The sequence below is a fragment of the Panthera leo genome, chromosome D1 (genome assembly GCF_018350215.1).
Source record: "Panthera leo isolate Ple1 chromosome D1, P.leo_Ple1_pat1.1, whole genome shotgun sequence".
NCBI lineage: Eukaryota > Metazoa > Chordata > Mammalia > Carnivora > Felidae > Panthera > Panthera leo.
In genome coordinates, this window is record NC_056688.1 from 54088961 (window position 1) to 54116847 (window position 27887).

Here is a 27887-nt window from a genome sequence, read left to right on the forward strand (position 1 = left end):
CACACACACACACACACACACACATATATATGTGTATATACACACACACACACATATATATATATATATATCAGAGGAGCGCCTGAATGGCTCAGTCGGTTGAGCATCCAACTGCAGCTCAGGTCGTGATCTCACAGTTCATGGGTTTGAGCCCTACGTCGGGCTCTGTGTTGACAGCTTAGAACCTGGAGCCTGCTTTGGATCTGTGTCTTTCTCTCTCTCTGCCCCTCCCCGACTTGCACTCTGTCCTTCTCTCTCTCAGAAATAACTAAATATTAAAACAAATAATCACAGACAAGATACTCTTCTTACTGCATCCTGTTAGGTGCTACACCATTTTGATTTGTCCCAGTACTAATGATGTTTACTTTGATCACTTGGTTAAGATAGTGTCTGTCACACTGCTTCACTATAAAGTTACTCTCTCATTTTGAAATGAATAAGTGTTTTTGTGGGGTGGCACTTTAGACATTGTAAATATTCTGTCATCAAACTTTCAGTTTGTGTATATCAGTTATGGACTCCGATTACTTGTTTGCTCAGTGGGTGGTAGTCTGTTACTATAATTATTTGTTGTGATGTTCAGATTTCCTGATTCGGCCAAGTGGGAGCCCTTTTAAGCTGGCTTCTGTGTTCTTTTGACTTCTCTTGTTCTTTGAATACTTTTTTTCTTTCTGGCACAACAAAATAATCCAGGCTCATTTTGTACTTTCCCTACTCTAGCCCTGGAATCAGCTATAATATATTTACTTATTGGATACATCTTCCTGTTTCTTCAGTTTTGTGTGTGTGGGTATTATTACACGAAGTGTTTGGTTATTGATTTAGGATCAGTATGTTTATCATGCAGTAATTGGAAATCTGAGCAATTCTTCATGCTGGAGACTAGTGGTACTTGGGAGTAATATATGTAAGGAAAACAGGTATTGTGGAGCTTTGTAAATATTTAAGGTACAGATGCTCAACTCTGAACATAGCACAGTTTTGAAAATCATGAAGTAATTTATGCAGCGGAAAGGTGGGAAAAGAGCTCTGGATTGAGTGGATGTCAGGAGTGTTTAGCTCTTCTAAATTATCAGGTTTTTTTTAGACATATCACTTAATCCTTATAGTCCTGTAAAATAGGGGAGTGGCAGATTAAGGCAGGAGAAGAGAAATGGGTGTTTACTGAGGGTACTTCTAGAGACTGTTGTGATTTCAAACCAGTGATTTTATAGATAGAAAAACCTGGAAAATTTGAACTTGAAGGGACTATCTAAAGATACTTGTTTTGTATTAACATTTGTATATTATGCAAATAGCTTATTTCAGTAGCATTATACTAGATATAGCCATCATGTCTTTAAAAATACTGCTGAGAAAACATCCATATGGCTAACAGACACATGAAAAAAATGCTCAGCATCACTCATCATCAGGGAAATACAAATCAAAACCACAATGAGATACCACCTCACACCTGTCAGAATGGCTGACATGAATAGCTCAGACAACAACAGATGTTGGCGAGGATGCAGAGAAAGACAATTTCTTTTGCACTGCTGGTGGGAATGCAACCTGGTGCAGCTATTTGGGAAAACAATATGGAGGTTCCTCAAAAAATTAAAAATAGAGCTACCCTATGACCCAGCAACTGCACTACTAGGTATTTATCCAAAGGATACAGGTGTGCTGTTTCGAAGGAGCACACACACCCCAATGTTTATAGCAGCGCTATCAACAATAGCCAAAGTATGGAAAGAGCCCAAATGTCCATTGACAGATGAATGGATGAAGATGTGGTGTATATGTACATATAATGAAGTATTACTTGGCAATCAAAAAGAATGAAATCTTGCCATTTGCAACTATGTGGATGGAACTAGAGGGTACTATGCTAAGAGAAATTAAAGGAAGACAAATATATGACTTCACTCATGTGGAATTTAAGATACAAAACAGATGAACATAAAGGAAGGGAAGCAAAAATAATATAAAAACGGGGACAAAACTTAAGACTCAAAAGAGAACAAGCAGGGTTGCTGGAGGGGCTGTGGGTAGGGGGATGGGCTAAATGATCAAGGGGCATTAAGGAGGATATTTTTGGGGATAAGCACTGGGTGTTATATGTGGGGGATGAATCACTGGATTCTACTCCTGAAATCATTATTGTGCTGTATGCTAACATGGATGTAAGTTAAAAAAAATAAGTAAATTTAAAAAAACTGGTGAGAAGAGCTAACATGAAAAAGATTGGCAGTACTTAAACGTTGACAAGGATGTGGCACAACTGGAACACCAAGTGTCACTGGTGGAAGTGTAAATTAGTTAAATTAGTACAACTGCTTCGGAAAACTATTTGGCAGTTTGTTATTAACTGAATGTATACATGGCTTGTGACCGAGCAACTCCATTCTTATGTATCCAACAGAAGCCCCATTCAAGCTACCACAGTCATGGTAGCATTATTTAGAATAGCCAAAAACTGGAAATAACCCAAATGTCTATCAATATGGGAGAGGAAAAGTGGGTTGTGGTGTACTGACAAATGGAATACTATATGGTAATGAAAATGAAGGAACCATTGCTATATGCCATACTATGGATGAATCTTACAAACATAATATTAAGCAAGAGAGGCCAGACACTGGTTGATTTTACAAAGTATAAAAATGGGCAAAATAGGGCGCCTGGGTGGCTCATTTGGTTGAATGACCAACTCTTGATTTTGGCTTGGTTCATGATCCCAGGTTTGTGGGATCAAGTCCCTATGTCAGGCTGAGTATGGAGCCTGCTTAAGATTCTCTCTCTCTCTTTTTCTCTCTCTCTCTCTTTCTCTTTCTCTCTTTTTCTCTTTTTCTCTTTTTCTTTCTCTCACTCTCTCCCCCTTCCCCCTCCCCCTTCCCTTCTCCCCCCCTTCCCTTCTCCCCCTTCCCTTCTCCCCCTTCCCTTCTCCCCCTTCCCTTCTCCCCCTTCCCTTCTCCCCCTTCCCTTCTCCCCCTTCCCTTCTCCCCCTTCCCTTCTCCCCCTTCCCTTCTCCCCCTTCCCTTCTCCCCCTTCCCTTCTCCCCCTTCCCTTCTCCCCCTTCCCTTCTCCCCCTTCCCTTCTCCCCCTTCCCTTCTCCCCCTTCCCTTCTCCCCCTTCCCTTCTCCCCCTTCCCTTCTCCCCCTTCCCTTCTCCCTCATCCTCCTGTCTGCACCTCTCCTCCGCTTGCACTCTCTCTAAAATTTTAATATGGGAATGCAAGCTGGTGCAGCCACTCTGGAAAACAGTATGGAGGTTCCTCAAAAAACTAAAAATAGAACTAACCTACGACCCAGCAATTGCACTACTAGGCATTTATCCAAGGGATACAGGTGTGCTGTTTCGAAGGGACACAAGCACCCCCATGTTTATAGCAGCTCTATCAACAATAGCCAAAGTATGGAAAGAGCCCAAATGTCCATTGATGGATGAATGGATAAAGAAGATGTGGTGTGTGTGTGTATATATATATATATATATATATATATATACACACACATACACAAGGGAGTATTACTCCGCAACCAAAAAGAATGAAATCTTGCCATTTGCAACTACATGGATGGATCTGGAAGGTATTATGCCAAGTGAAATTAGTCAGAGAAAGACAAAAATCATATGACTTCCCTCATATGAGGACTTTAAGAGACAAAACAGATGAACATAAGGGAAGGGAAACAAAAATAATATAAAAACAGGGAGGGGGACAAAACAGAAGAGACTCATAAATATGGAGAACAAACTGAGGGTTACTGGAGGGGTTGTGGGATGGGGGATGGGCTAAATGGGTAAGGGGAACTAAGGAATCTACTCCTGAAATCATTGTTGCACTATATGCTAAATAATTTGGATGTAAATTTAAAAAAATTAAAAATAAAATTAAAAAAACTGAAAAAAAAATTATAATAAAAAAACATTGGCCAAATAAATCTAGGTGTTAGAAGTCAAGATATTGGCTAATTTTTATGGTGGTGGAGTAGTTTATTGGGGGGGGGGGGACCAAGAGGGGTTTCCTGTTCTGTTTCTTTATCTGGGTGCTTTTTTTTTTTTTAATTAAAAAAAAATTTAACATTTATTTTTGAGAGAGCAAGACAGAGCATGAGTAGGGGAGGGGCAGAGGGGGTGGGGGACACAGAATCTGAAGCAGGCTCCAGGCTCTGAGCTGTCAGCACAGAGTCTGACATGGGGCTCGAACTCACGGACTGTGAGATCATGATCTGAGCCGAAGTTGGCCACCCAGGCGCCTTTATCTGGGTGCTTTTTATATGTGTGTATTCATTTGTTTAAAATTCATTGAGCTGTACACTTAACCTTTTTGCATTTTTCTGTATGGATATTAAAAACTTTAAAAACTTATACTTTTCTGTTTTGTTTTTAGATTTGATAGCAAATAAAATGCAGTTTAGGAGCTTTATTTATTTATTTAAAAGTTTATGAATTTATTTGAGAGAGACAGAAACAGCACAAACGGGGATGGGACAGAGAGAGAGAGGGAGAGAGAATCCCAAGTAGGCTCCGTGCTGCCAGTGCAGAGCCTGAGGTTGGGCTTGAACTCATGAAACTGTGAGATCATGACCTGAGCCAAAAACCAAGAGACACTTAACCAGCTGAGCCACCCAGATGCCCTTGGGGGCCATTTTTAAAGTACCTTCTCAGGGCCCCTGAGTGGCTCAGTCGCTTAAGTGTCTGACTTCGGCTCAGGTCATGATCTCATGGGTCATGGTTTTGAGCCCCGCACCGGGTTCTGTGCTGACAGCTTAGAGCCTGGAGCCTGCTTCAGATTCTGTGTCTCCCTCTTTTACTGCCCCTCTCCTGTTCATTCTCTGTCTCTCGAAAATAAACGTTAAACAATTTTTTTAAAAAGTAAATAAAGTACCTTCTCTTTATAAGGCAAAGTGCTAGCTCTTGGGAATACAGAGAATCTTATTTTCTAAGGACTCATCTTTATGATGATACATACTCAAGTAACATGATACTAGAGAGACTGGTGAGAATGTTGTGTTTGAGTCATTCCTAAAGCTGATATAATACTTTTGTTTCTGGTTTTTTATTTATTTTAAGCTATCTTAATCCTGTCCTTTTGTTCTCTCTTTTCCTTTCATAGCACCTCACAGATACCTCCCATGGTGTAAGAAATAAATGCCTGCAATTACTTGGCAATCTTGGCTCTTTGGAGAAAAGTGTCACAAAAGATGGAGAAGGCCTAGCTGTCAGAGATGTCCAGAAGATTATAGGGGATTACTTCAGTGACCAAGACCCACGAGTCAGGACAGCAGCTATAAAAGCCATGGTAAACATGATCATGGAAATCAGAGGGTGACAGTTTGATTTGTTTGTTTCATTAAAAATTTTTTAAAATGTTTTTTTTGAGAGAGAGAGAGAGAGAGAGGGAGGGAGGGAGGGAGGGAGGGAGGGGTGGGCAGAGAGAGAGAGAGGAAGACACAGAATCTGAAGTAGGCTCCAGACCCTGAGCTGTCAGCACAGAGACTGATGTGGGGCTCAAACTCACGGACTGTGAGATCATGACCTGAGCTGAAGTTGTATGCTTAACCGACTGAGCCACCCAGGTGCCCCTCATATGTTTGTTGTTTTTTTTTTTTAAAGTTCATGGCTAATGTTGGTTTGGGTGCTTTCTGAACACCCCCCCTCCCCCTGAATATTCCTTATGCTCACTTTCAGGAATGTGTTGATGGCATCACAGAACTCAAAGGCACACATTCCTTTGTATGGCAGGTGTGCTTTTCTTTGGGCCTCTCTGGTAGCTTTCACCCATATACTGAAACATAGAGGGTACAACTTATACCTATTATAATACCAAGTCACATCCCTCCTCCAGGCCCCTGGGTGGGGGGGTACATTTTAGGGGGAGGTAGTGTTAACCATTTCTTCTTTATCCTTCTTATCATTATTTAATATTTTTCTAATATCCCCTTGGGACAGTTGATGGGTTAGATTTATTAAGTCTCTTGAGTATTTCTACCCAAAGGTCTGACCAGATTTCTTACTTGTATAGCATTAATTTTGGCTAATGGGAACTATGTTAATCTAATGTAATGGGGGAAAATATATGAGATTGTGGGGAGACTGTGGAAATACTGATCTTTTTTTCTCAAATACTTAAACTTATTTCTATTATCTAGTTGCAGCTTCATGAAAGAGGACTGAAATTACACCAAACCATTTATAATCAGGTACCTTACATGATTACTGTCTGGGAGAGGAGGAAGGATAGTGAAACTGGGAGAGTGTATACTAGTTGTCAGAATTTGAAAACATGGAGCATCAACTGGCAACATTAATTGGGATGAATGTGAAGTTGTGTCTAAAACACACATGTTAGTAAGAGGATGGAGGATATGTAATTGAGTAGCACTAATACATGTAAAAACGACTTTTAGGAGGATTTAGGTAGCTCACTGTGTATACCAGAGTACACAAAAAGAAGTGTGTGTTCAGAATAAGCAAAGAGGTAGTCTTTCTGATCTTGTGTTTGGTTGGGCCAAGCATGAAGTTGATTCGAGGCACCGTTCTTGACATAGTAGAGTTTTTCTGAAGAAAGATGACTGAGACCCTGGGATCATTTGAAAAGGTATTCACAGTATTTGTAGTATTGGTAAAGAAACGCACTGTGAAGTTGTAGTATCACTAGGAGAAGCTGATTGACCAACAAAAAGGCCTTACAAAGTGATATTTCTCTTGTAGAATAGTTGAATGAATCTGGAGACCAGCAATCTAAATCCATGTCAGAGACCAGATTTTGTACAAAGAATGGTTTTATCTTTCAGAAGAAGATGGTAATTAGATAAGCCCCTATGATTGATACATAAACCAAGTTTATTCTTTTACATAATTACATAGAATGAGTTCAGAATGGTTGTTTTGGTGTGACTAGCACCTTATCTCCCTGTAGGAAAACTCTGTGGGAAGCCAAAAAATTTAAGGAAACTTAGAGAGTAAGGATTTAGAGGAAGAACAGTTAGTTAGGTGATTCAGATATTTAGTGGCCTAAGACTGTGTCAGTTAACAAGGCAAGCAATGATGAGGGCTTCAAGGGAGTGAGGATGGAATGTTGGATTATTTGAGGTGTGAATTTGAATTAGGTACCATACCAGTTTTGGTTGAGTTTGAAGGATTGACGGGACACCCATGAGGAAAGTTCCAGGTTGCAGATAGTTGTGGAAGTGTGGAGCTCAGCAGAGGTCAGAGCTGGAGGTGGGTAACTGAAGCCATCACTATCTAGGGGGCATGTGGACACCCAGAGAGAGTAAGAAGATTGAAGGAGACCAAGGATGGAAGCCACAGGTAAGGTCCAACATTTAAGAGAGAGAAGAGACGGAGGAGGAGGAAAAATACATTCCACAAAAGGCAGGAGGGAGTTCTCACAGTTGTCACAGTCACATGCTGCTGAAAGGTCAGCGAGATAGGCCTGAAATTGACCCATTGGACTTTTTAACAAGGCAGCCATTAATGAGTTTGGAAAGAGCAATTTTAGTAGAGTGTTGGGGATGGAAGCCAGATTAGGGTCAATTGAGGTAAGGCATTTCAATAGTGACTGTACTTTAGGGAACTTGGCTATAATAGGATGGCAGGATGGAGGATGGTAGAAAGGGACATGGGACTGAGGGAGGGCTTTTTGTATTTTAAAGATAGCTGCTAAATAAGTATGTTTATGTGTTGAAGGGAGCCAGTGTTTCGGGAGAAATTGGTGATGGAAGAGACACAGGGGGATAAATGGTAGAGTGAGTTCCTTTAAACAGAAAATCAGATTCATGAGCTGATTCATCCAACAGATATTAATGAATACCTAATGCTGGTTGTATAACACCGAGCATGTTGGATAGGATCCATGCCCTTCACATTCTCATGGATGAGACAGGCAATTAAATAAATAAACACAATAATTAAGCATGTGAATAGTGCTATGCAGTAAATAAATAGGGTGCTATAATAGAGAATCACAAATAGGACCTATACTGGAGGATGGTAAGGGAAGGCCTGTGTGAGGAAATGATGGGATCCATAGCAAAAGTAGAAGGATTAGGAATTAGGATACTTTTTCCTGAGACATTAAGAAAATGAGGTGTGGGAGAATACAGGTATAAATGAATTTATAACTGTTATGGAAGAGTTGGAGCATTTGTGCCTGAGAACCTGGGTTTTTCTCAGATAAACATGCTGCCTTATGGCTGGAAGTGGGGTAGGGGCCCAGAGCGGGAGGTTAAGATAAGCTGCCTTAGGGAATGGGAGTGGAAAGCAGGGGTGTGAAAGATTTCAGAGAGAGTAAGGTTCGAGATCATGAGCTCCCAGTCCCCTAGAGAGTGTGGTCTTTGCTAGTGCTCTGCTGCCCTTGTGAGGAATAGAAAAGGTGTTGGGTTTGTAGAGCGGCTGTAGAAGTCTTGAGAGCATTGTCAGTGGTAATGCTGACAGTGCTGTCGGGACTAAGTAAAGGCAGGTTATGGAGCAAGGAGAAGGTGGTTCATGTGGAGAAAAAGGGTAGGATTAAAGCAATGGTTCTCAACCAAGATGATTTTACTCTCTAAGGGATATTTGACAGTGTCTGGAGATATTTTGGGCTTTTGTAACTGCGAGGGAGAGGGAGAGGGTGCTGTGTTACAACCGTTTAGTGGGTAGAAGCCAAGAATATTGCCAACCATGTTAACAGTGCAGAGGATAGCCTCTCACAACAAAGAATTGTATAGTCCAAAATGACAGTAGAGGCAAGGTTGGGAAATCTTGGTTAAACGGATAGGTAGGTTAAGTGAGACTGAAGAGCAAATGTGACGGATTAATTCATGGAAATGGAGGAACTGGTGGAGTAACAGGTTATGATCAGAGGAATATAGGATCATGGAATATAGGATTTTTATTTTTATTAAAAAAAATTTTTTTTTAGTTTATTTATTGAGAGAGAGAACAAGTGGGGACAGGGCAGAGAAAAAGGGGGACAGAAGATCCGAAGCTGGCTTCATGCTGACAGCAGAGAGCCCAATGCAGGGCTTGAACTCACGAACTGTGAGATCATGGCTTGAGCAAAAGTCGGATGCTTAACCAACTGAGCCACCCAGGTGCCCCTGGAATATAGGATTTTTAAATTCTAGAAATGGAGTAGTTCTGGGTGTTGTTGAAGTCTAGGGTGTTGCTATGTAGGTGGGGCAGGGATATTCCATTTCAGACCAAAGTAAAACAAAAATCTGGCTTCTTTTGGCAGTTTAGCATTAAAATTATACGTTTACTTAGAGTGCTTGAGATTTCAGATTGCCAGAAATTTGTGCTTTGATTTTACAGAAAGGGAAAAAAAAAACCCAACAACCCAGATTTGGGGTTTGTGCCCATGTGAACAGCGCTGTGGGCTCCCAGCAGGCTTTGCTAAGATCGATACTATTCTAGGTGGCTTTTGTGCTGTCTTTCAGTCTGTGGTTCTGCTTTCAGACGTGTGGTGGGAGTCAGAACACAGAACATAGCTGACAGAGGCCAAGAATTCTTTGTTGGGCAAAAGTACAAGAAGTTAAAACTACCCACAAGTATTTTGATTGGCATCCTTATCCAGCTACCCTGTCTTCATTTTGAAGGTAGTTTGAACATCACCTGTGAGGACACAGAACTAATAGACTTTTGGAATTCTTGTTTGCAGGCCTGTAAATTGCTGTCTGATGACTATGAACAAGTGCGCAGTGCTGCAGTCCAACTTATCTGGGTTGTCAGTCAGCTCTATCCTGAAAGGTCAGTGTGGGTGTAAGCCAGCTTTTGTTCATTGCTAAGCCATTTTTCTCTTCTCCCATCATGCAAAAAGCCCTCCTCCAGATAAGGAATGTTGGTTAGATTTTTTAGAAAGCAGTGTGGAATAGGGGGAAAGTACAGATCCTGATAATCAGGATGCTTGGTCCTTATTTTTCAGCTCTTCTGTGAATTTTCCATGTACCCTGGGAAAGAGACTTCCTCTCTGGGTCCCAGCCTGCTCATCTATAAATGGAGAGATTGGCTGTCTTTCTCAAGTGCTGTCTAAGCACCCCACCCCACTCTTTTTTTAATCTTTAAATTGTTTAGGGCCCGTTTTAGTAAATACAAATGCCAGGTAAAGACACTAGGTGAGTTTGAGAATAATGATCCCTTGTGAGGTGTTTTCCTCGTTAAAAATGTTTTCATAGTAATTAAATCATTTATTTACACAGTGATTCTTTGAGGTAGAGTGATAAATATTATTCTATTTTCTAAAAGAGATGCTTCTGTAGGAAAAAGAAGTATTTTTTTCCTCTTCATTAAACTGCCTGCTAAAATTGGAAAACCAGAATATTTTATATTGATTCTATGATTTGCTATATTGACAGCAATGCAATTATAGGAGAGAATAAACTTAAAGATAAAAATACTTTGTGGTAGCTAGTTTTTGGTATCTTTGTAAATCTTTGAACCTTTGGTGGGTTAAACACTTTTATTCCAGACACTGAAAATTTACACTGTAACTAAAAGTGTTGTTTCATACTCTCAGAGTGATTTCTTTACTCTGAAATGTATTCTATCACTCTAGGATTTGAATTACTCAGTTGTCATCGTGTGTGTGTGTGTGTGTGTGTGTGTGTGTGTGTGTGTGTGTGCATGTGCGCGCGCGCGCCGGTTTTCAATGGTTATTCTCAGTTTATTGAATTTGAGGCTTTAGGCTCCTGTTTTGTTATTTGTGGGTGTTTTTTTTTTCTTTTAATTTAGCATTGTCCCAATACCTTCTTCTAATGAAGAGATTCGCTTAGTTGATGATGCATTTGGAAAAATTTGCCACATGGTCAGTGACGGCTCTTGGGTGGTTCGAGTTCAAGCTGCAAAGCTATTGGTAAGTTACACTTTCTTTAATGAACATGTTTATTGTTACACTTGTATAAATACTTTGAGAAACTACAGATAGGAATAGATATAACCCACTTATAGAAAACCTAGTATTTCTAAAAATAAAAATAAATGGCTTACTTTCCAGTGGAGAAGTAGTCTTTTAGAACTAGGAAGAATTTTAAAGATAATCTTATTTAACATTGTTACCATATGAGACAGCCAAGGCCTAGAGAAAAAGGAAAATAATAAAAATAGTTGCTTTACTAAGCACCTGTTATGACCCAGAGAGTTTGCTCTGACACCACTTACATTATCTCATTCACTCTTCACAGTAACCTAGAAAGGTAATTACTATTATTCCCATTTTCAGGTGAGAAAATAGAAGCTCTGAGAAGTTAATTATCCAATTTTCAGATACAGAGTTGTAGAGTGGGCTTCAAATACTAATCTCCTGACTTTTAGGCTGGTACTTTCCTACTGTTTTGCCTTTGGTAATTCATGGTACATTTGTTAAAAAAAAAAAAAAAAAGAAAAATTAACTTTTCAGAGATAGAACTGTCTTACAGAAGAAAGAATGTTGGTGTATTATTACTCAGCCCTGTTTTATAACTATGTTATCTGGGACATGCCACTTGATCTTAGTTTCCTCATCTGTTAAGTGGGTCATAATATTCTCTCATGTTTACCTCACATGGTTGTCATGATGCTCAAATGTGATACTATATATGAAAATACAAATTATAAAGTACTATACTAAACATGGGGTATTGGGGGTGGTTGTAATATGTAAATACATATATAAGTATTTGTAAAAATTTATATAAATGTCACAGCAAGAAAATCTGAGATTCTTTTTGGACACTTCCCTTTTGGGGCCCCCATCTCTGCCAGTCTTGGTAAGATTGTTGGCTGAATACTTCGGACACAGATTCAATGATAGCCCTACTCCTAAGACCAGTATTTATGGGGTAACTGCTGAAACTTGTGTGAAGCATTTTCATGGAATAATAAGGAATTTGGATGGTTTCAGTACTAGATCATATTGCTTGTCCATGATAAAGTACAGAGTTAAGCCAGTTATTGATTTTATGTATTTTTATTGATTTGATTTATTTTATTTTAGAGAGAGCACAAGCAGGAGAGAGGGTAGGGGGAGAGAGAGATAATCTTAAGCAGATTCCATGCTGAGCAAGGATCCCAACGTGGAGCTCGATCCCGCCACCATGAGATCGTGACCTGAGCCAAAATCCAGAATTGGACACTCAACCGAGTGAGCCACCCAGGCTCCCTTGATTTTATTTTTGAATTCACATTTTAAAGCTGTGTTTTGGTTTTCAAATATTTTAAAATTTGAAACAGTCCAATCATTCACCAAATTCTGTCATTCAACATTTCCTGAGCATCTACAGTGTGCAGTGTGTGTACGTGTGAGGGAGATGTTGCAGGGGAATGATTCAATAATCATTTGATTTGAGTGGCAGTTAGAAGAGTAATCCTTAAAGCAGGGTAATTCAGATTTTTCAGTTTTGTACCCTGTAAGATATGAATTTTATTACGTAAAACTATATGAATAATGAATTCATCTTGATTTGAGTAGGCATCTTGATTTGAGTAGGCATCTTGATTTGAGTAGGCAGTTAGAAGAGTAATCCTTAAAGCAGGGTAATTCAGATTTTTCAGTTTTGTACCCTGTAAGATATGAATTTTATTACGTAAAACTATATGAATAATGAATTACCATGGTGAATTGAAAGAGTTTCCACTTAGATGATTCTAACTTGAGTCAAATGCTTTATGTTTTAATTTCAGTGATTTCAGATCCAAACAGCTCCAAATTATATAAGTAATTATGTTTGTACTTCAAAAGCAATTAACAATCTAATTTTACTGATAATAATCATTGTTACTATTTATAGAGTTCTTAGCCTACTAAGCTAGGCACTTTTAGTCCTGTACACATACACATGCACATGTACCCACTTTTTTATATGAACAAGTACATATGTACATATATATACATACATATCCTAATAAACATAGTTATTGCAGATAATTTTTAATTCTTTTAAACTCTTTGAGGGGTACCTGGGTGGCTCAGTCAATTAAGTGTCTGACCTCGACTCAGATCATGAGTCCCACGTGGGTTCTGTGCTGACAGCTCAGACCTTGGAGTCTGCTTAGGATTCTGTGCTTCCCTCTCTCTCTCTGCACCTTCATCTGCCTGCGCTCTGTCTCTGTCTCTGTCTCTCCCTTTCTCTAAAATAAACATTAAAAACAATGTTTTTAAACTCTTTGAGGTAGATATTCTGTTAATCATTATGTAAATAATAAAATAAGGTTTGGAAAAGTGATGTAACATATCAAAGGCCACGTAGATAGTAAATGACACTTCATGATCTAAAACTCATGTGGAATCTCTTCCTAGTGATAGTCCAGTTACACATTGAGAGCTGTGGTTGTACGGTTAATGCCCTGCTGATTTACCAGTTCCTCTGTGTCGGCAAAGAGGTGTACTCCCCCACTCCAACTCTTCAATAGACAAAATTGTCATCTAAACTGCATATAGTTTTCAGACTGTGTTCATCAACTGAGTATAGTTGCTGTCTTCAAAGAGTTGGCAGTCTGGTAGGTTGACATAAACAGTCAGTTATAATACCTGGTACTCCTAGGAAAGAGAGCACCTAACACATTGACAGAAGGCTTCTTGGGGGAGGTGATTTCTGAACTGAGTTTTGCAGGATAAATATGAGTTGGCTAAGTAAATAAGGAAGGAGAAAATATAAGCAGATACAGAAGGAGTACAATTGTCATGCATACTAGTATACTAAACTACAATATCATACTAAAGTATAAGCAGTTTAATATATCTTGGTTGTGGGGGGATAATGTTAAACGTGTGGGATGTGCAGCAAGATAAAGCTCAAGAGGAAAGCAGAAGCCAGGTTCTTCAAGAACTTAAATGATAAGGCTTTAGATTTAAGTCCATCTTGCACAAAAAAATCAAGTCTCCATTCTCCTTGGCTTCTAGCAGTATGAAAAATTTAAGAAGTAGGCTGTTTCAGAAAATTCAAAACCATGTGGAAAGTCAGTTTGTAGTTATCCGTAACTTTCCCACTGAGGCAAAGAAAGTTGATTGCAAGTATGCAGCTCCATGGGACGATTTAGAATACAGTCATTACTGTGAAATTAATCATGGTAATTGGTGTTTTATTTAGAATATAGTTTTTAGTTCAATGACTTCTGCTTAAGATGTTTGATCTTTCTTACTCAGTAATGGTTCAACCTTCTTTATAAGACTCCAGAAGTGTTTGACCTTAAAGATGATAATATTTTCAGATAGATTGTAGGTTAAGTCCATAGCCATAAGGGCTGGTCTTTCCCAGGGCAAATGCACATGTCTTTGTCAGTGGCAGTTTTATGTTTCACATGGTAGTTTTTTGTTTTTTTGTTTTTGGGTTTTTTTTTTTTTGGCGGTGGGGGGGGGGGTGGGTTACTTTTCTTTATCACTTAATTGGGTAGAAGCTGGAGGCTAGTGCAGATTTACATTATTATTGAACAGTTATAATTGAGCAGTTTTTGTTCCGAAAGCAGGTTTGGCATACTTGTTTGTTAAATATGGTTTTCTTAGTGTTATAAATATAAATTGTTAAGTAGTACTAGCACAGTTGGAGAGACCTTACCTGAATGTATTTGTCTTGGTTAAAGTAGAAAAGAATGTAGATGTTTTTCTGCTTGGTGAGATATACCTGACGATGAATTCCTCTTTCTGGTCACATCTACTCCTCTAGCACTTTCATGAATGATGCCATCATTTACCCAGTTGTAAACCCAGAGGCATTTGGGAATTCTTTCTGTGTCCAGTATCCACGGAGTTATCAGCTCTTACCAGGACTGTCTTCTTGACCTCTTTTGAATCTCTCCCTTTTCTATTTCCACTGTTTGTACTAGTTTAGATCCCAACATTTTTTGAGTGGGTTACTATGTCATAGAGCTCTTGGTATTTGTGGACTAAAATGGAAAGCTTCATATAGTCTCAAGATAGCATGGGAAATTTGTTGCAAATAATGATATGTAAATTTTTGAGGCTGGAATTTGAATACTGCTCCCTCTCTGCTACTGTGTCAGGAGAGAGCTCGGCTAAAGGAATTGGAGGAGAGCATTGAGACTAGGGATTTGAGTAGTTCACTGTGAAGTTATTAAAACTTCATTCTTGGGGCACCTGGCTGGCTCAGTTGATAGAGTATGTGACTCCTGATCTCAGGGTTGTGAGTTCAAGCCCCGTGTTGCATGTAGGTCTTCTTAAAAGACAAAACAAAACAAAAATTTGATTTTTATAGGAAAAAAAAAGTGCCCCCTAAAAATCCAACTGTTAATGCTGGTGGTAAAACTAAACAGAAAATTAAAGGAGATCTTAAAAATTTATAGTTCTTATTCATAAAATTGATGTTTGGATTAAAAACATGACTGTTGGATTTGATATTGGCTCAGATCTGTGTAACAAAGAAGGCCATCAACTGTACCATGTAGAAATAAGAAAAAAAATTGAAACTACTTACGTGAAAATAGTTCAACAGTTGCTCTCCTGGTGTTGTAGGAAAGGTGTTAACTTGGGTGAGGATATTCCCAAAGAACATGTAACTATCTATGGAACATGTGATTGGAGGAAAAAAAAGTCCGAGCCTGTATAAGCATTTACATATTTACTGACTCAGGAATTAGAGAAGATTGCCAATATATTCCTTAAGAATGTCTAGGACCTGCTCTAATAGCCTGCTAACCCATCCCTCTGCTTCATTTTGATTCTTTCTGGTCCATTAGCCACATTGTTGCTAAGAGGATGTTTATGAGGTGTAAATCTGTGTTTCACCCTTATTTGAAATGAGCAAATTACCAAATTTCTCAGCCTCAATTTCTCATCTAAAAAATGAGGATATTTCAAGGTGCCTGGCTGTCTCAGTCAGTAGAGCATGCAACTCTTTTGGTCTTGGGGTCATGAGTTTGAGTCCCACGTTGGGCGGAGTGATTACTTTAAAAAAAAAAAAAAAAAGGATAATTTACACTATTTTTGGGATTATTAGAAATAAAAATTTTAAATACAAGTAAAATATTTTGTATAATTTTGAGCTCACTGTTTAAAAAAGATTGTCTAGTTATTATTCATAATTATGGCAAAGCCCTCACCATAACAAACACAAAAAAGGATATGAGAGAGGCCTTTTATGATCTGTTCCCTTGCTGTCCTGCCTCATTTTTGGCACCACTATCCTGTGTTTCATTCACTTGATGGTTCCCTCATGGCATTCTCTCTTCATGCATTTGCACTTGTGATTACTGGTTCCCCAAATATATCTCTCCCTGCCTCCACCCTGTATTTCTTATTCTCTGAGTTTCCCATAGTACCCTTTATATATGTATTATAACATTTTATACATAATACAGTTATCTCTTTACTTACCATTTTCCCTCACTAGTCTGTGAGATCATTGAGTGTAGAATTGATGTCTTATTTTTGTATGCTCTTCCTGGTTACTGGAGGCATATAGTTAAATGGTTGTTCAGTAAATATATCTTTATTGAATGAGTGAGTGAATGAACAAATGATGGAAAGAATAGGATGAAAAGGAATGGAGAAATAGTGGAGAGTAGTGGTTAAGGCAAAGGATTCTGGAACCTGGGTTTATAGCCCAGCTCTGCAAATTACCTGTGACTTTGAATGAGTCACCTAACCTTTTTGTGCGTTCTTTTCTTTTTTCTTTTTAACTTTTCTTTTCCCCCCATATATAAAATGGGACAAATAATAGTATTTACTTCATAGGGGGACTAAATTAGTTAATATATTTATAAATGGTGTGTGACACATAGTAAGCTCTGTTTAGCTGCTTGCTGCTATTGCTAATGTTTTTTTTTTTTTATTTTGCTGATGATTCAGAACTCATAAGCATCTTTGCTATCGAGAATAATGTTATCTTTATGCATTTAAGTTGGCTGCAAACTTTGAATTTTAAGATAATATTCAGGTCTTAAAAGTTGTTTAATTTGCTCTGGATTCTTTGTTTTTACAGGGCTCTATGGAACAAGTCAGTTCTCATTTCTTGGAGCAGACACTTGACAAGAAGCTTATGTCAGATCTTAGGGTAACTTGAAATCTTTGTTGTTTAAATTGGGTTTCTGTAACCATTATCAGTGTAGCTATATGCTGAGTGGTGTTGGTTTAGTTTTGCAACCCATATATTTGTTAAGTAAATGTTGGGTGACTAGATTACATTTTAGTTTAAAAATCTTAATAACTTGAACCAAATTACAAGTTACTTCATTAAATCTTAAATTATTTTAATGAAATACTTTACACAAGTTGTGTCTTATATAGAAACTACAAAGGTCTGGTCTTATTTTATGAGACTGTAGGATATGTTAGGATTCCTTTTCCAGAGTTTCCATGGAAAAGTGAGTAAATTCTTTCTCTAAACAGTAACAGTACCTCTTATGGAATGCCTTGACTGTGTTAGTTCTCCGACATAATTGTCAGGACTGTGTACAAGTTAATATATCATTATCTTAATTTGTAAATTATAAAAGTGATAATAAAGAATTACAGAATCTTTGATAAATAGAAGGAAAAGGGAAGCAACTTACCCATATTCCCGCTGCTATAATACAGTGACTTGTCATTTTGGTACTTTTCTCTCCAGCTCTTATGCATGTTGTAAACATTGAATCATTGTATTCAGATAATTTTGTAGTCTACTTTTTGCATTTACCACTACATCATATGCTTTTTTTTCAGAGAGTCAGCTTTATACTTATCATTTTTACTGTTGTATAATATCTTAAGTTGATGTGACATAATTTTTTAACCCTGTGTTATATAGATTCTCCCAATTTTTCTACCATTTTAAATTACATAAAGAATATCATCTTCATGCATATTAGATCTTGTCTTCTTTTGAGTCATTCCATAAGATAAATTCTTAGGAATGGTTAGAGAGTTTCTGTCTATGCTTAATGAAACATTACCATGTGGATTCCTGAAGGTCATTGCCTTAATTTGAGGTTGGTGATTGATTAAGTGTTCCTTGTGTATACTAGAGTAGAAATATAAAAAACAACATGCTTATGGTGAATGGTGAAGGATGAGTAATGCAAGGGTTTCTAAGATACATCACAGAGTGTAAACTTGATCTGACCCACATCCTTGTAGGCTTAGGTGCTATATTTCATCAGTGCCTTTGAGATGATCAGCCACAAGGATGTGGACTCACACCAGGAAGATTCATAAGAGGCTGATACATAAAGCAGAATGACAGTTCATTCATGCTGAGAAACATAACTCAATTTAATTGGATATTTACTTTAGTTGGCCAGTATATTCCTGTTTAGGCAGTCTATATAGAAAGGGAATTTACTAGAAGGTTGTATGGTAAGTGCAGTGTTGCTCAAATAAAACACAGTGTTACCAAATTCAGACTTACGTCTATTGGGACTAAACAAAAATTCTTTTCTAGGGTCAGTGTTATTATCTACTCAGGATGGTGTGGAGGGACACTGCTATTATTTTCCTCTCTGGTTTTCCTTTTCCTGTGTTGCCATGGTGAACAACCACCTGTCTGATCAGCACATTCTTTTGCTATCTTCAATAAGAATACTATCAGCCGTGACAGACCTGTGACTTTTAGTCTTACTTTAAGTTGAATTTACAGTTCTTTGCTCTGATTTATTATTTTCTTTTGAAAATGTTAAGTCTCAGAGAGCAATCTTATTTCCTACCTTCCCATGTTCCCAAGGTACATCTTACTGTTCCCTCATGAACCTCCTGCAAGTGGTAATTGTCATTGTCCTATACAGAGAAAACGCACTGCACACGAACGTGCCAAGGAACTTTACAGTTCAGGGGAGTTTTCCAGCGGCAGAAAGTGGGGAGATGATGCTCCCAAGGAGGAAATAGATACAGGAGCTGTGAACTTGATTGAGTCAGGAGCTTGTGGAGCCTTTGTTCATGGATTGGAAGATGAGATGTATGGTAAGTATGAGTGCATAATAATAACGGTACCCATTTACTGAGTGATGGCTATGTATTGGGCATCGTACTGGTTAATATACATGTATTGTCTCCTTTAGCCTTTATAGTCACTCTATGAAGTACCTACTATTATTTAATTTTAAAAACAGAAGATTGAGGCCCAGGTGGTGTAATACAGTGGTAAAGAGCACGGACTTTGGGTTCAGTCAATCTGGATTCAAATTCCAGCATTTCTATATGACATGGTTGATTATAAGTGTTTCTGAATTATGAAAATCCAATGAGGTTATATATATACAAAATACTTGGCACAGAACATGACCCGTTTATAGTAAGCACTTAATTATTGGTAGTAAAAATTGATATCATTGATATTGATAACAGTAACTTGTTTTTGATCATCCAGAGGCAATATTTAAACCCAGGTATGTCTGACCTCAAAGCTTTTATTATTATGACTAATGAAAGCTTTCTTTCACCTTCTTTTTGAAAGATATTTCACTGGAAATTGAATTCTAGATTAATGGGTTTTTGTTTTTTTTTTTTATCAGTCTTGTAAAGATGTTCCACATTTTCTCGTTTGCATTCTGCTGCCATTTTTTTTATATTTGTTCTGTATATGATGTGTCTTTTTCTAGCTGCTTTTAGGATTTTTTTCTTTATCACTAGCTTTAAGCAATTTAATTACACTGTGCCTTGGTGTAGTTTTCATGTTTCTTATGCTTGAAGTTTGTTGAGCTTCTTAGATCTGTGGATTTATAGTTTTCATTGAATTTGGAAAATCTTCGGCCCATTGTTTCTTTATATACTTTTCTGGCCCCATGTTCCTTTGGAGACTCCAATTACACATACATTAGACTACCGAGGTTGTCCTGTAGCTCACGGGTGCTTCATTCCTATTTTTTTTATTTAATTTTTTTTTCTTTATTTTAGAGAGAGAGGAGGGGAGATGGGCAAAGGGGGAGAGAGAGAGAGAGAGAGAGAGAGAGAGAGAGAGAGAGAGAGAGAGAGAGAATGAGAATATTTTAGCCAGGATATATGCTTAGCATGGAGCCTGCCTTAGAGCTCCATCCCATGACGCTGGGGTCATGACCTGAGCTGAAATCAAGAATCAGACACTCAATCGACTGAGCCACTCAGGTGCCCCATTCATTCCTGTTTTCTTTTAGTCTTTTTCTCATTTCATTTTGGTATTTATTGCTTTGTTTTGGAGTTAACTCATCTTTTCTTATGCAATGTGTAATCTGATTTTAATCCCACCTAGTGTATTTTTCATCTCAGACATTGTAGTTTTCATTTGTACAAGTTCAATTAGAATTTGGTTTTGTTTAGGGGCGTCTGGGTGGCTCAGTCAGTTGAGTGTCTGACTCTTGATTTTGACTCAGGTCACGATCCCAGGGTTGTGGGATTGAGCCCCGTATCGGGCTCCATGCTCAGTGTGGAACCTGTTTAAGATTCTCTCTCTGACCCTCTCCCCAACTTGTGCATACTCTTTCTCAGAAAAAAAAAAAATAATAAGAATAAGAATTTGAGTTTGTTAAGTATCTCATACATATCTTCTTAATCTGCTTGGTCTTTTCTTTAACTTTGTCAACAGAGAATACATTTACAATAACTATCTTAATGTTTTTGTCTGCTAATTCTACAATTTGTGTGATTTCTTTGTTCGTTTGGTTGATTGATTTTTCTTCTCCTTATTAATTATATTTTCCTACTTCTATGCATGCATAGTAATTTTCAATTGGATGCCAGCCATTGTGAATTTTACTTTATTGGGTAATGAACATTGTTATATTCTTAATAGATACTTTTTTTTTAAATTTTTAATGTTTATTTTTGAGAGATAGGGAGAGATGGAGTGTGAGCAGGGGAGGGGCAGAGAGAGAGGGAGACACAGAATCCAAAGCAGGCTCCAGGCTCTGCTAAGCACAGAGCCTGACATGGGGCTCGAACCCATGGACTGCAAGATCATGACCTGAGCTGAAGTTGGACACTTAATCTACTGAGCCACCAGACGTCCCTACTTATAAATATTCTTGAGCTTTGTTCTGGGATACAGTTATTTCGTGTCTTATTTTTAAGCTTTGTTAAGTGGGACTGAGGCAGAATTTAGTCTAGGGCTTATTTTTCTGCCAACTCAAACAGACTCTTCTGAAATAGTGGTAGACCATTTATGAGTTTTGGAGATTTTTCCCTCTAGTCCCGTTTATTGGTTCTTTCTCAGACCTCAGATAGTTTCTTTACAGATCAGAACTCAGGTGATATCTTTTAAAAAAATTTTTTTTTAACGTTTATTCATTTTTGAGAGAGAGAGAGAGGCAGAGGCAGAGGGAGAGAGGCACACACACACAGAAGCTGAAGCAGGCTCCAGGCTCTGTGTGTTATGAACTCTATCCACATTGGCTTTTTCAGACTCCCAGCTCTGTCTTCTCAACTCAGGGGGACCTGGAATCTGGAAATTTCCCAGATAGTAAAGGGGTATAATTCTAGAGCTCACCTCATTTATTTCCTTTCTCTTAGGGATCACTACCCTTTATTTATCTTATGTTCCAGTGTATTGAATACTGTTGTTTCTTTTTCTTATCTCTGTTTTTAGTTGTTTCAGACAGAAGGATAAATCTGGCTATCTTAGCCATTAATAGAAATTCTGCAAAGCTCTTAGAATTTCCATAATATGATGCTATCTATGTCACATAAAAAAATGTCATTGCTTTGAGATGATTGACTACAACCTTCTCATTTTTAGTAAGAGTAACAGACCAGGGGAGATAATACTGATTGTCCAAATTTTATAGTAAATTTGTATCAGGATTAGAACTCAGGTCTTTAAAATGCCTATAAAAATTACCTCAGAATAGAACTTCTTAGAAGGGCAAGAAAATTACTTTTTAAAGACAATTTTCTGTTAGAAGATGTAAGAATTGGATTATCTTGGGGCGCCTGGGTGCCCCAGTGGGTTAAACCTCTTACTCTTGATTTTGGCTCAGGTCACGATCTCACGGTTCATGAGTTCGAGCCCCACATGGGGCTCCATGCATGACAGTGCAGAGCCTACTTGGGATTCTCTCTCTTTCCCTTTCTCTCTGTCCCTCCTTCTGCCCCACACTCTTTCTCTTTCTCAAAATAAATACCACCACCCCCCCCCCAAATTGGATTACCTTATCTAGTTTGCTATTAAGTTTCGGTGTATTAGTACCTTCCCCACTTTCCTACAGTTTGCATTACACTGCTTTGCTTTTATGAAAGACCTACATCAGTACCTGTTTTCGTTAACCAAAAGAAATCCAAAGAGGAGTTTGTTTTCATGAAAAAAGTCCTTACCATACTCATGTAAGTCTTTTGTAAAAGTGAGGTGGCATAAAGTTAACTTTAGGAAAGTGAGGGATATGTGCTTTATGTTATTTCAGCTTGTGAAAGGTTTTGTGGTAACCCTCTACTTTTGGTTAATGGAAAGCCTGTATATAGAAATTAGGTAAAAGCAACTCTGCTTTTTTGTTCTCTGTGAACTTGATACATGAATTACACTTACATAGTAGGTCTCTTTCTCTCCCTCTCCCTCCCTCTCCCTCTCCCTCTCCCTCCCCCTCTCCCTCTCCCTCCCCCTCTCCCTCCCCCTCCCCCTCCCCCTCCCCCTCCCCCTCCCCCTCCCCCCTCCCCCTCCCCCTCCCCCTCCCCCTCCCTCCCTCTCCCTCCCTCCTTCCCTCCCCCTCCCCCTCCCCCTCCCCCTCCCCCTCCCCCTCCCCCCCCTCCCCCTCCCCCTCCCCCTCCCCCTCTCCCTCCCTCCTTCCCTCCCTCTCTCCGTCTCCCCCTCCCCCTCCCCCTCCCCCTCTCTCCCTCGAGAGAAGTCCAGTTATTAATACACATTTTATCTTCAGACAAGTAACTGGAGCCTATTTTATTTATTAGTTTTTACTCGTGTTTTTGCTTTGTTTAGTTTTACATTTGAATTTCATCACTATTAATGTTTATGTGACTTAGTTCTACATAAGTTTGTCAGTAAGGTTTAACTAAAGGAACTTTGGAAAGTGAGTATCAGGTATGGCAGCTTTCTGTTTGTTTGTTAATTTTTGAAGTTTTATTTATTTTGAGATAGCATGAGTGGGAGAGAGGCAGAGAGAGAGGATCCCAAGCATACTCACACTGCCAGAGTGGAGTGCGATGCAGGGCTTGAACTGTGAGATTATTATTATTATTATTATTTTTTTTTTTTAATAAGTTTATTGTGAAATTGGTTTCCATACAACACCCAGTGCTCATCCCAACTGGTGCCCTCCTTAGTGCCCATCACCCACTTTCCCCTCCCTCCCACCCCCCATCAACCCTCAGTTTAGTCTCAGTTTTTAAGAGTCTCTTATGGTTTGGCTCCCTCCCTCTCTTTCTTTTTTTCCCCCATCCCCTCCCCCGTGGTCTTCTGTTAAGTTTCTCAGGATCCACATAAGAGTGAAAACATATGGTATCTGTCTTTCTCTGTGTGACTTATTTCACTTAGCATAACGCTCTCCAGTTCCATCCACGTTGCTACAAAAGGCCATATTTCATTCTTTCTCATTGCCACGTAGTATTCCATTGTGTATATAAACCACAATTTCTTTATCCATTCATCAGTTGATGGACATTTAGGCTCTTTCCATAATTTGGCTATTGTTGAAAGTACTGCTATAAACATTGGGGTACAAGTGCCCCTATGCATCAGCACTCTTGTATCCCTTGGGTAAATTCCTAGTGGTGCTATTGCTGGGTCATAGGGTAGATGAATTTTTAATTTTTTGAGGAACCTCCACTGCACCAGTTTGCATTCCCACCAACAGTGCAAGAGGGTTCCCGTTTTTCCACATCCTCTCCAGCATCTATAGCCTCCTGATTTGTTCATTGTAGCCACTCTGACTGGCCTGAGGTGATATCTCAGTGTGGTTTTGATTTGTATTTCCTTGATGAGGAGTGACATTGAGCATCTTTTCATGTGCCTGTTGGCCATCTGAACTGTGAGATTATGACCTGAGCAGAAGTTAGACCCTTAACCAACTCAGCCACCCAGGCGACCCACAGTTTTCTAGTTTTGTCATACTTATAAAATTGGGGTAAATTAGGGACATGTTTCTGAGAATGAAATGAAGCCTTATTTCATTGGCTGTGGACTCTAGTATCACACATATTTTTATTTTTTTTTTAATTTTTTCAAACAGGAAAATTTAAGTTAATTTTGAGAGAGAGAGAGAGAGAGAGAGAGATTGAACACGCATGTTCACATGGGGGAGGGGCAGAGAGAGAGAGAGGAAGAGAGAGAATCCTAAGCAGTCTTTGCACTATCAATACAGAGTCCGATGTGGGGCTTGAACTTAAAACCATGAGATCATGACCTGAGCCAAGATCAAGAGTCGGACGCTTAATTGACTGAGCCACCCAGGCGCCACATCACACACATTTTGATTCCTCTAGTTCCATGTTCTGCCTCTCATTTGGGCCTTTGTTAATCTGGTTCCTCTACTTAGAAAGGCTTTTTCCCTTTCTTTAGACTTAGCAACTCCCTTAGGTATTGTTTTAGAGGTCACTTGTTTCAAAAAGTTGCCTCTGATCCTATTGAGTGGGCTACATACCTCTGCTGTATTTTCTTACACTCCCTCTACTTTTCATTGTACCACTCATCACTTTGTACACAACACTTTGTAATACAATTAACTATTCTTGTCTGTATGCCCTGGGAGACCTTCTCTTTCTTGTTCATCTTTGTGTCTTCAGTACTAAGCACAAAGCTAATAAGTAGCAAAGCCAGGATCTTATTACACATGTTAAGGCACCCAAGGATCAGTCTTTTTTTTTTTTTTTTTTTCCTCCCCTCTGGCATAGCTGATTCCTTTGCTCTGAACCCTTAAATAGACTGTAATACATACATGTCCGTCCTTCCTTCCTTCCTTCCTTCCTTCCTTCCTTCCTTCCGCTGGAGAGGGGGGAGAGAGAGGGAGAGAGAGAGAGTGTGTGTGTGTGTGTGTGTGTGTGTGTGTGTGTGTGTGTGTGTCAGAGAGAGTCAGTCTTAAGCAGTCTCCACACTCAACATGGAGCCCAGTGCAGGGCTTGATCCATGGCTCTGGGATCATGACCTGAGCAGAAATCAAGTGTCAGTTGCTCAACTGACTTAGCCACCCAGGTGTCCCAAGACTGTAATACATTTCAGCATTCCAAAAAGTCTAGTAGAAATAGTTAACTTACCAGATTACGCATACAAAGTGAAACACCAAGTTTCTTTGCTTTTGCTTGGAATTGGCATCAGCTCAGGTCTCTACTAATTATCTCCCTCTGATCAGAAGTCTCTGTGATTCTCTTTGTGGATTTGTAAGAGTTACATGTGATTTAGTGTGACATAATGGGTAAAGCCCTAGGCAGAAGAGCCCACAGTTAATAGATTTGGGTCCATCTCTGGCTTTCTTTGTAATTATTAGCAATTTCATGTTTAAATTACATTATTATGAAGTGTAGTAAATCCTTCCCTTCTGATGAAAGGAAGAATTCATAACTACCAATAACAATATGAGTCGTCTCCCTTTAATGTAGTAACTCTGCTTTTAAAGTGTCTATAAAATCTTTCTTATACAAAAATTATATTTGTGAGTTTTAACCACAATTTGAGTGGTTTATTTTTCTTCCTTTTTTGGAACTGTACATTTCGTGGCAGAACCATGTGGGGACCAGGAACAAAAGAAGCATGTATGGAAATCTCGAGAGCATTGTCTATAGCTTATTCATCTCTCATCTTTGTGTCCCAGCACAGGGCCTGGCATGTAGTACACATTCAGGAAACATTACTAGTGAATGAATGAGGGGCTTCCTGAATTTAGTGGCTTCACTGTTACCTGTTTGGGGCATACAAAGAGAAGACATGCCTCTGTTTTCAGAGTGCTTATAAGACCCATGCCTATGCTGTAGCTGATACCTACTAAGCTTTTAACATATATGCCAGGCAGTGTGCTATATGCTTTACCTGTATTATGTCATTTAGTTCTCCTAACTACTTTGTAAGGAAATGAGTATTATATCTGGTTAAGGGGGAAAAAATGAGGCATTTGGAAGTTACTTATTCAAGATCTCCCTCCAAGTTAATGGAGGGATTACTCTTCACAATTCACTGTGAGATCTTTCTCATTCTAAAGCATGTATCCTTAGCCACTGTGTGATGCTAGTCTAGAATCAGCAGACCTGGGTACTAGTCTTATCTGTGTTCTTACTCACTTTAAGGCAAGTTTATTCACTTTGCTGAATCTTATTTCTAAAATGCGAAAATGATACCTAGTCTGTTTTAATCCCAATGTAATATAAAATCTGTTTTTTTTAAAAAAGTACTGAGTGGAGTACTGTGGTTGGAGTACTGAGTTAAATAAGAACTTTACTTTTCAAGAAATTCACTTAATGGAGACAGAAGTGTGACTTGATCACATGTCTCCAGAGTCAGGATCTAAACCTTAGTCCCTCTGACACCAAAGTCCTTGTTCTTAGGTCACCGTGAAGGCGGTAGCCAAATCTGTGGGCATGGAGGAGATCTTCCAGAGAGCTTGTCAAGTGAGAGGAGTAGAAAGCGAAAGGCGAACCTGAATGAGAAAGAATCCTTGGACTCGTCCCATGGCTCTTAACCTGATGTGCGGTTTTATTTGTCTCCTTTTCTATAGAGGTCCGCATTGCTGCTGTGGAGGCTCTCTGCATGCTGGCCCAATCTTCACCCTCTTTTGCTGAGAAGTGCCTTGATTTCCTGGTCGACATGTTTAATGATGAAATTGAGGAAGTACGTCTGCAGTCCATACACACCATGAGAAAAATTTCTAACAATATCACCCTCCGAGAGGATCAGCTTGACACCGTCCTGGCTGTGTTAGAGGTGAGTCTTCAGTCTGTTACTCGTTTCTTCACCAGTAACTACTGAGTGCCACTTTTTTTTTTAAACCAGGCGTTGTGCTAGGTACTGGGGATGCAGTAGTATGTGGGCAGCGCCATTCTGGCTTTTTAGTACCCACCTCTGCCAAGTGCAGAAGACTCACTGTTAAACAGGAAACTAAAAGAAAGCTTAGAATGGCTGTGATGGGGAAAACACAGGGTTCCCCGAGGATACTGACAGGTTGTGACCTGAATTGTCTGAGGTAAGCTTGGGAGGTGGGGAAGGAGGAAGGACTGCTGTAGTGGACACTTGAAGGAGGAGTAGGACTTGGTGAGATCCTTTCTTAGGAAGGGATGACGCCAGTGGTGGGGGTGGAAGGGCACCAGGGGAGCAGTGTCTACGGATCCAGAGGTAAGAGTGAGTATGATGCATGTGAGGAATTAAAAGGCATTCATTGTGAAGTAGCATAGAGCTGAAGTAATAGAAGCAGGGAGAGAAGTGGTTACAGATAATTAGGACAGGGGCTAAATAATGAAGAATTCTTTTCAGCCTTTGATTTGATTTAGTTCTTCTAGTGAATCATACGATGTTAAAGCAGAAATGGATCTTAGGGAACAGACTCATTCAACCTCGGAGTTTTACAGAAAAGAAAGTAATTTGTGTGAGGTCACAGAGCTAATAAGTGGCTGTGCCAGGATAAGAACACAGATTAGCCTCCCAGGCTGTACAACTCTGTGGTTCTTGAATTATTTTTCTCAAGTATTGGGATTTTATTTGTGACTACCAAAGCTTTTCAAAATACTAATAAATGAGATTTGGTCTCTGGTTTCTTTTCTGGTTTCGTTTGGTTTGGTTTTGGTTTTTCAGATACTGTGAAAGGGGTAGCTATTGGATGTAGTCATTAGCACTTGTTACAGATTTCTGCTGTCTACTTCAGAAAATGGATTGGGTGCTTTGATTTTGAAGTTTCCTATCAATTTTCTCAGTTGCTCAGCACTTCTGGTAAGCTCTTTCCTGAATTTTAAGTCTGTATCTATAGTTTTTCATGTGTTTTTTTCTTCAGAAGACAAGCTAGCATTCTGTGCATTGTTCTCCGTGGGTGGGCCCTGCAACCTAGCCCCGCCTTTGCTTTTTTGCATTCTTTTCCACCATTCCTCGTCTTGAACTTTATACTGGAGTCACTCCCCTAAT

The 27887-nt window shown here is 39.0% G+C and overlaps 1 protein-coding gene across 2 annotated transcripts in view; it reads left to right on the forward strand.

The window, feature by feature from the left end:
- The window catches only part of INTS4 (integrator complex subunit 4), a 120138-nt gene that overhangs the window by 49129 nt on the left and 43122 nt on the right, over positions 1-27887 (forward strand). For both annotated transcript variants that reach the window (XM_042904472.1, XM_042904473.1), the window contains exons 5-11: positions 5108-5293; positions 6144-6194; positions 9635-9723; positions 10705-10825; positions 16884-16955; positions 18664-18838; positions 26494-26699. In XM_042904472.1, the coding sequence (XP_042760406.1) occupies positions 5108-5293; positions 6144-6194; positions 9635-9723; positions 10705-10825; positions 16884-16955; positions 18664-18838; positions 26494-26699 (900 nt within the window). The remainder of the gene's footprint in view (positions 1-5107; positions 5294-6143; positions 6195-9634; positions 9724-10704; positions 10826-16883; positions 16956-18663; positions 18839-26493; positions 26700-27887) is intronic.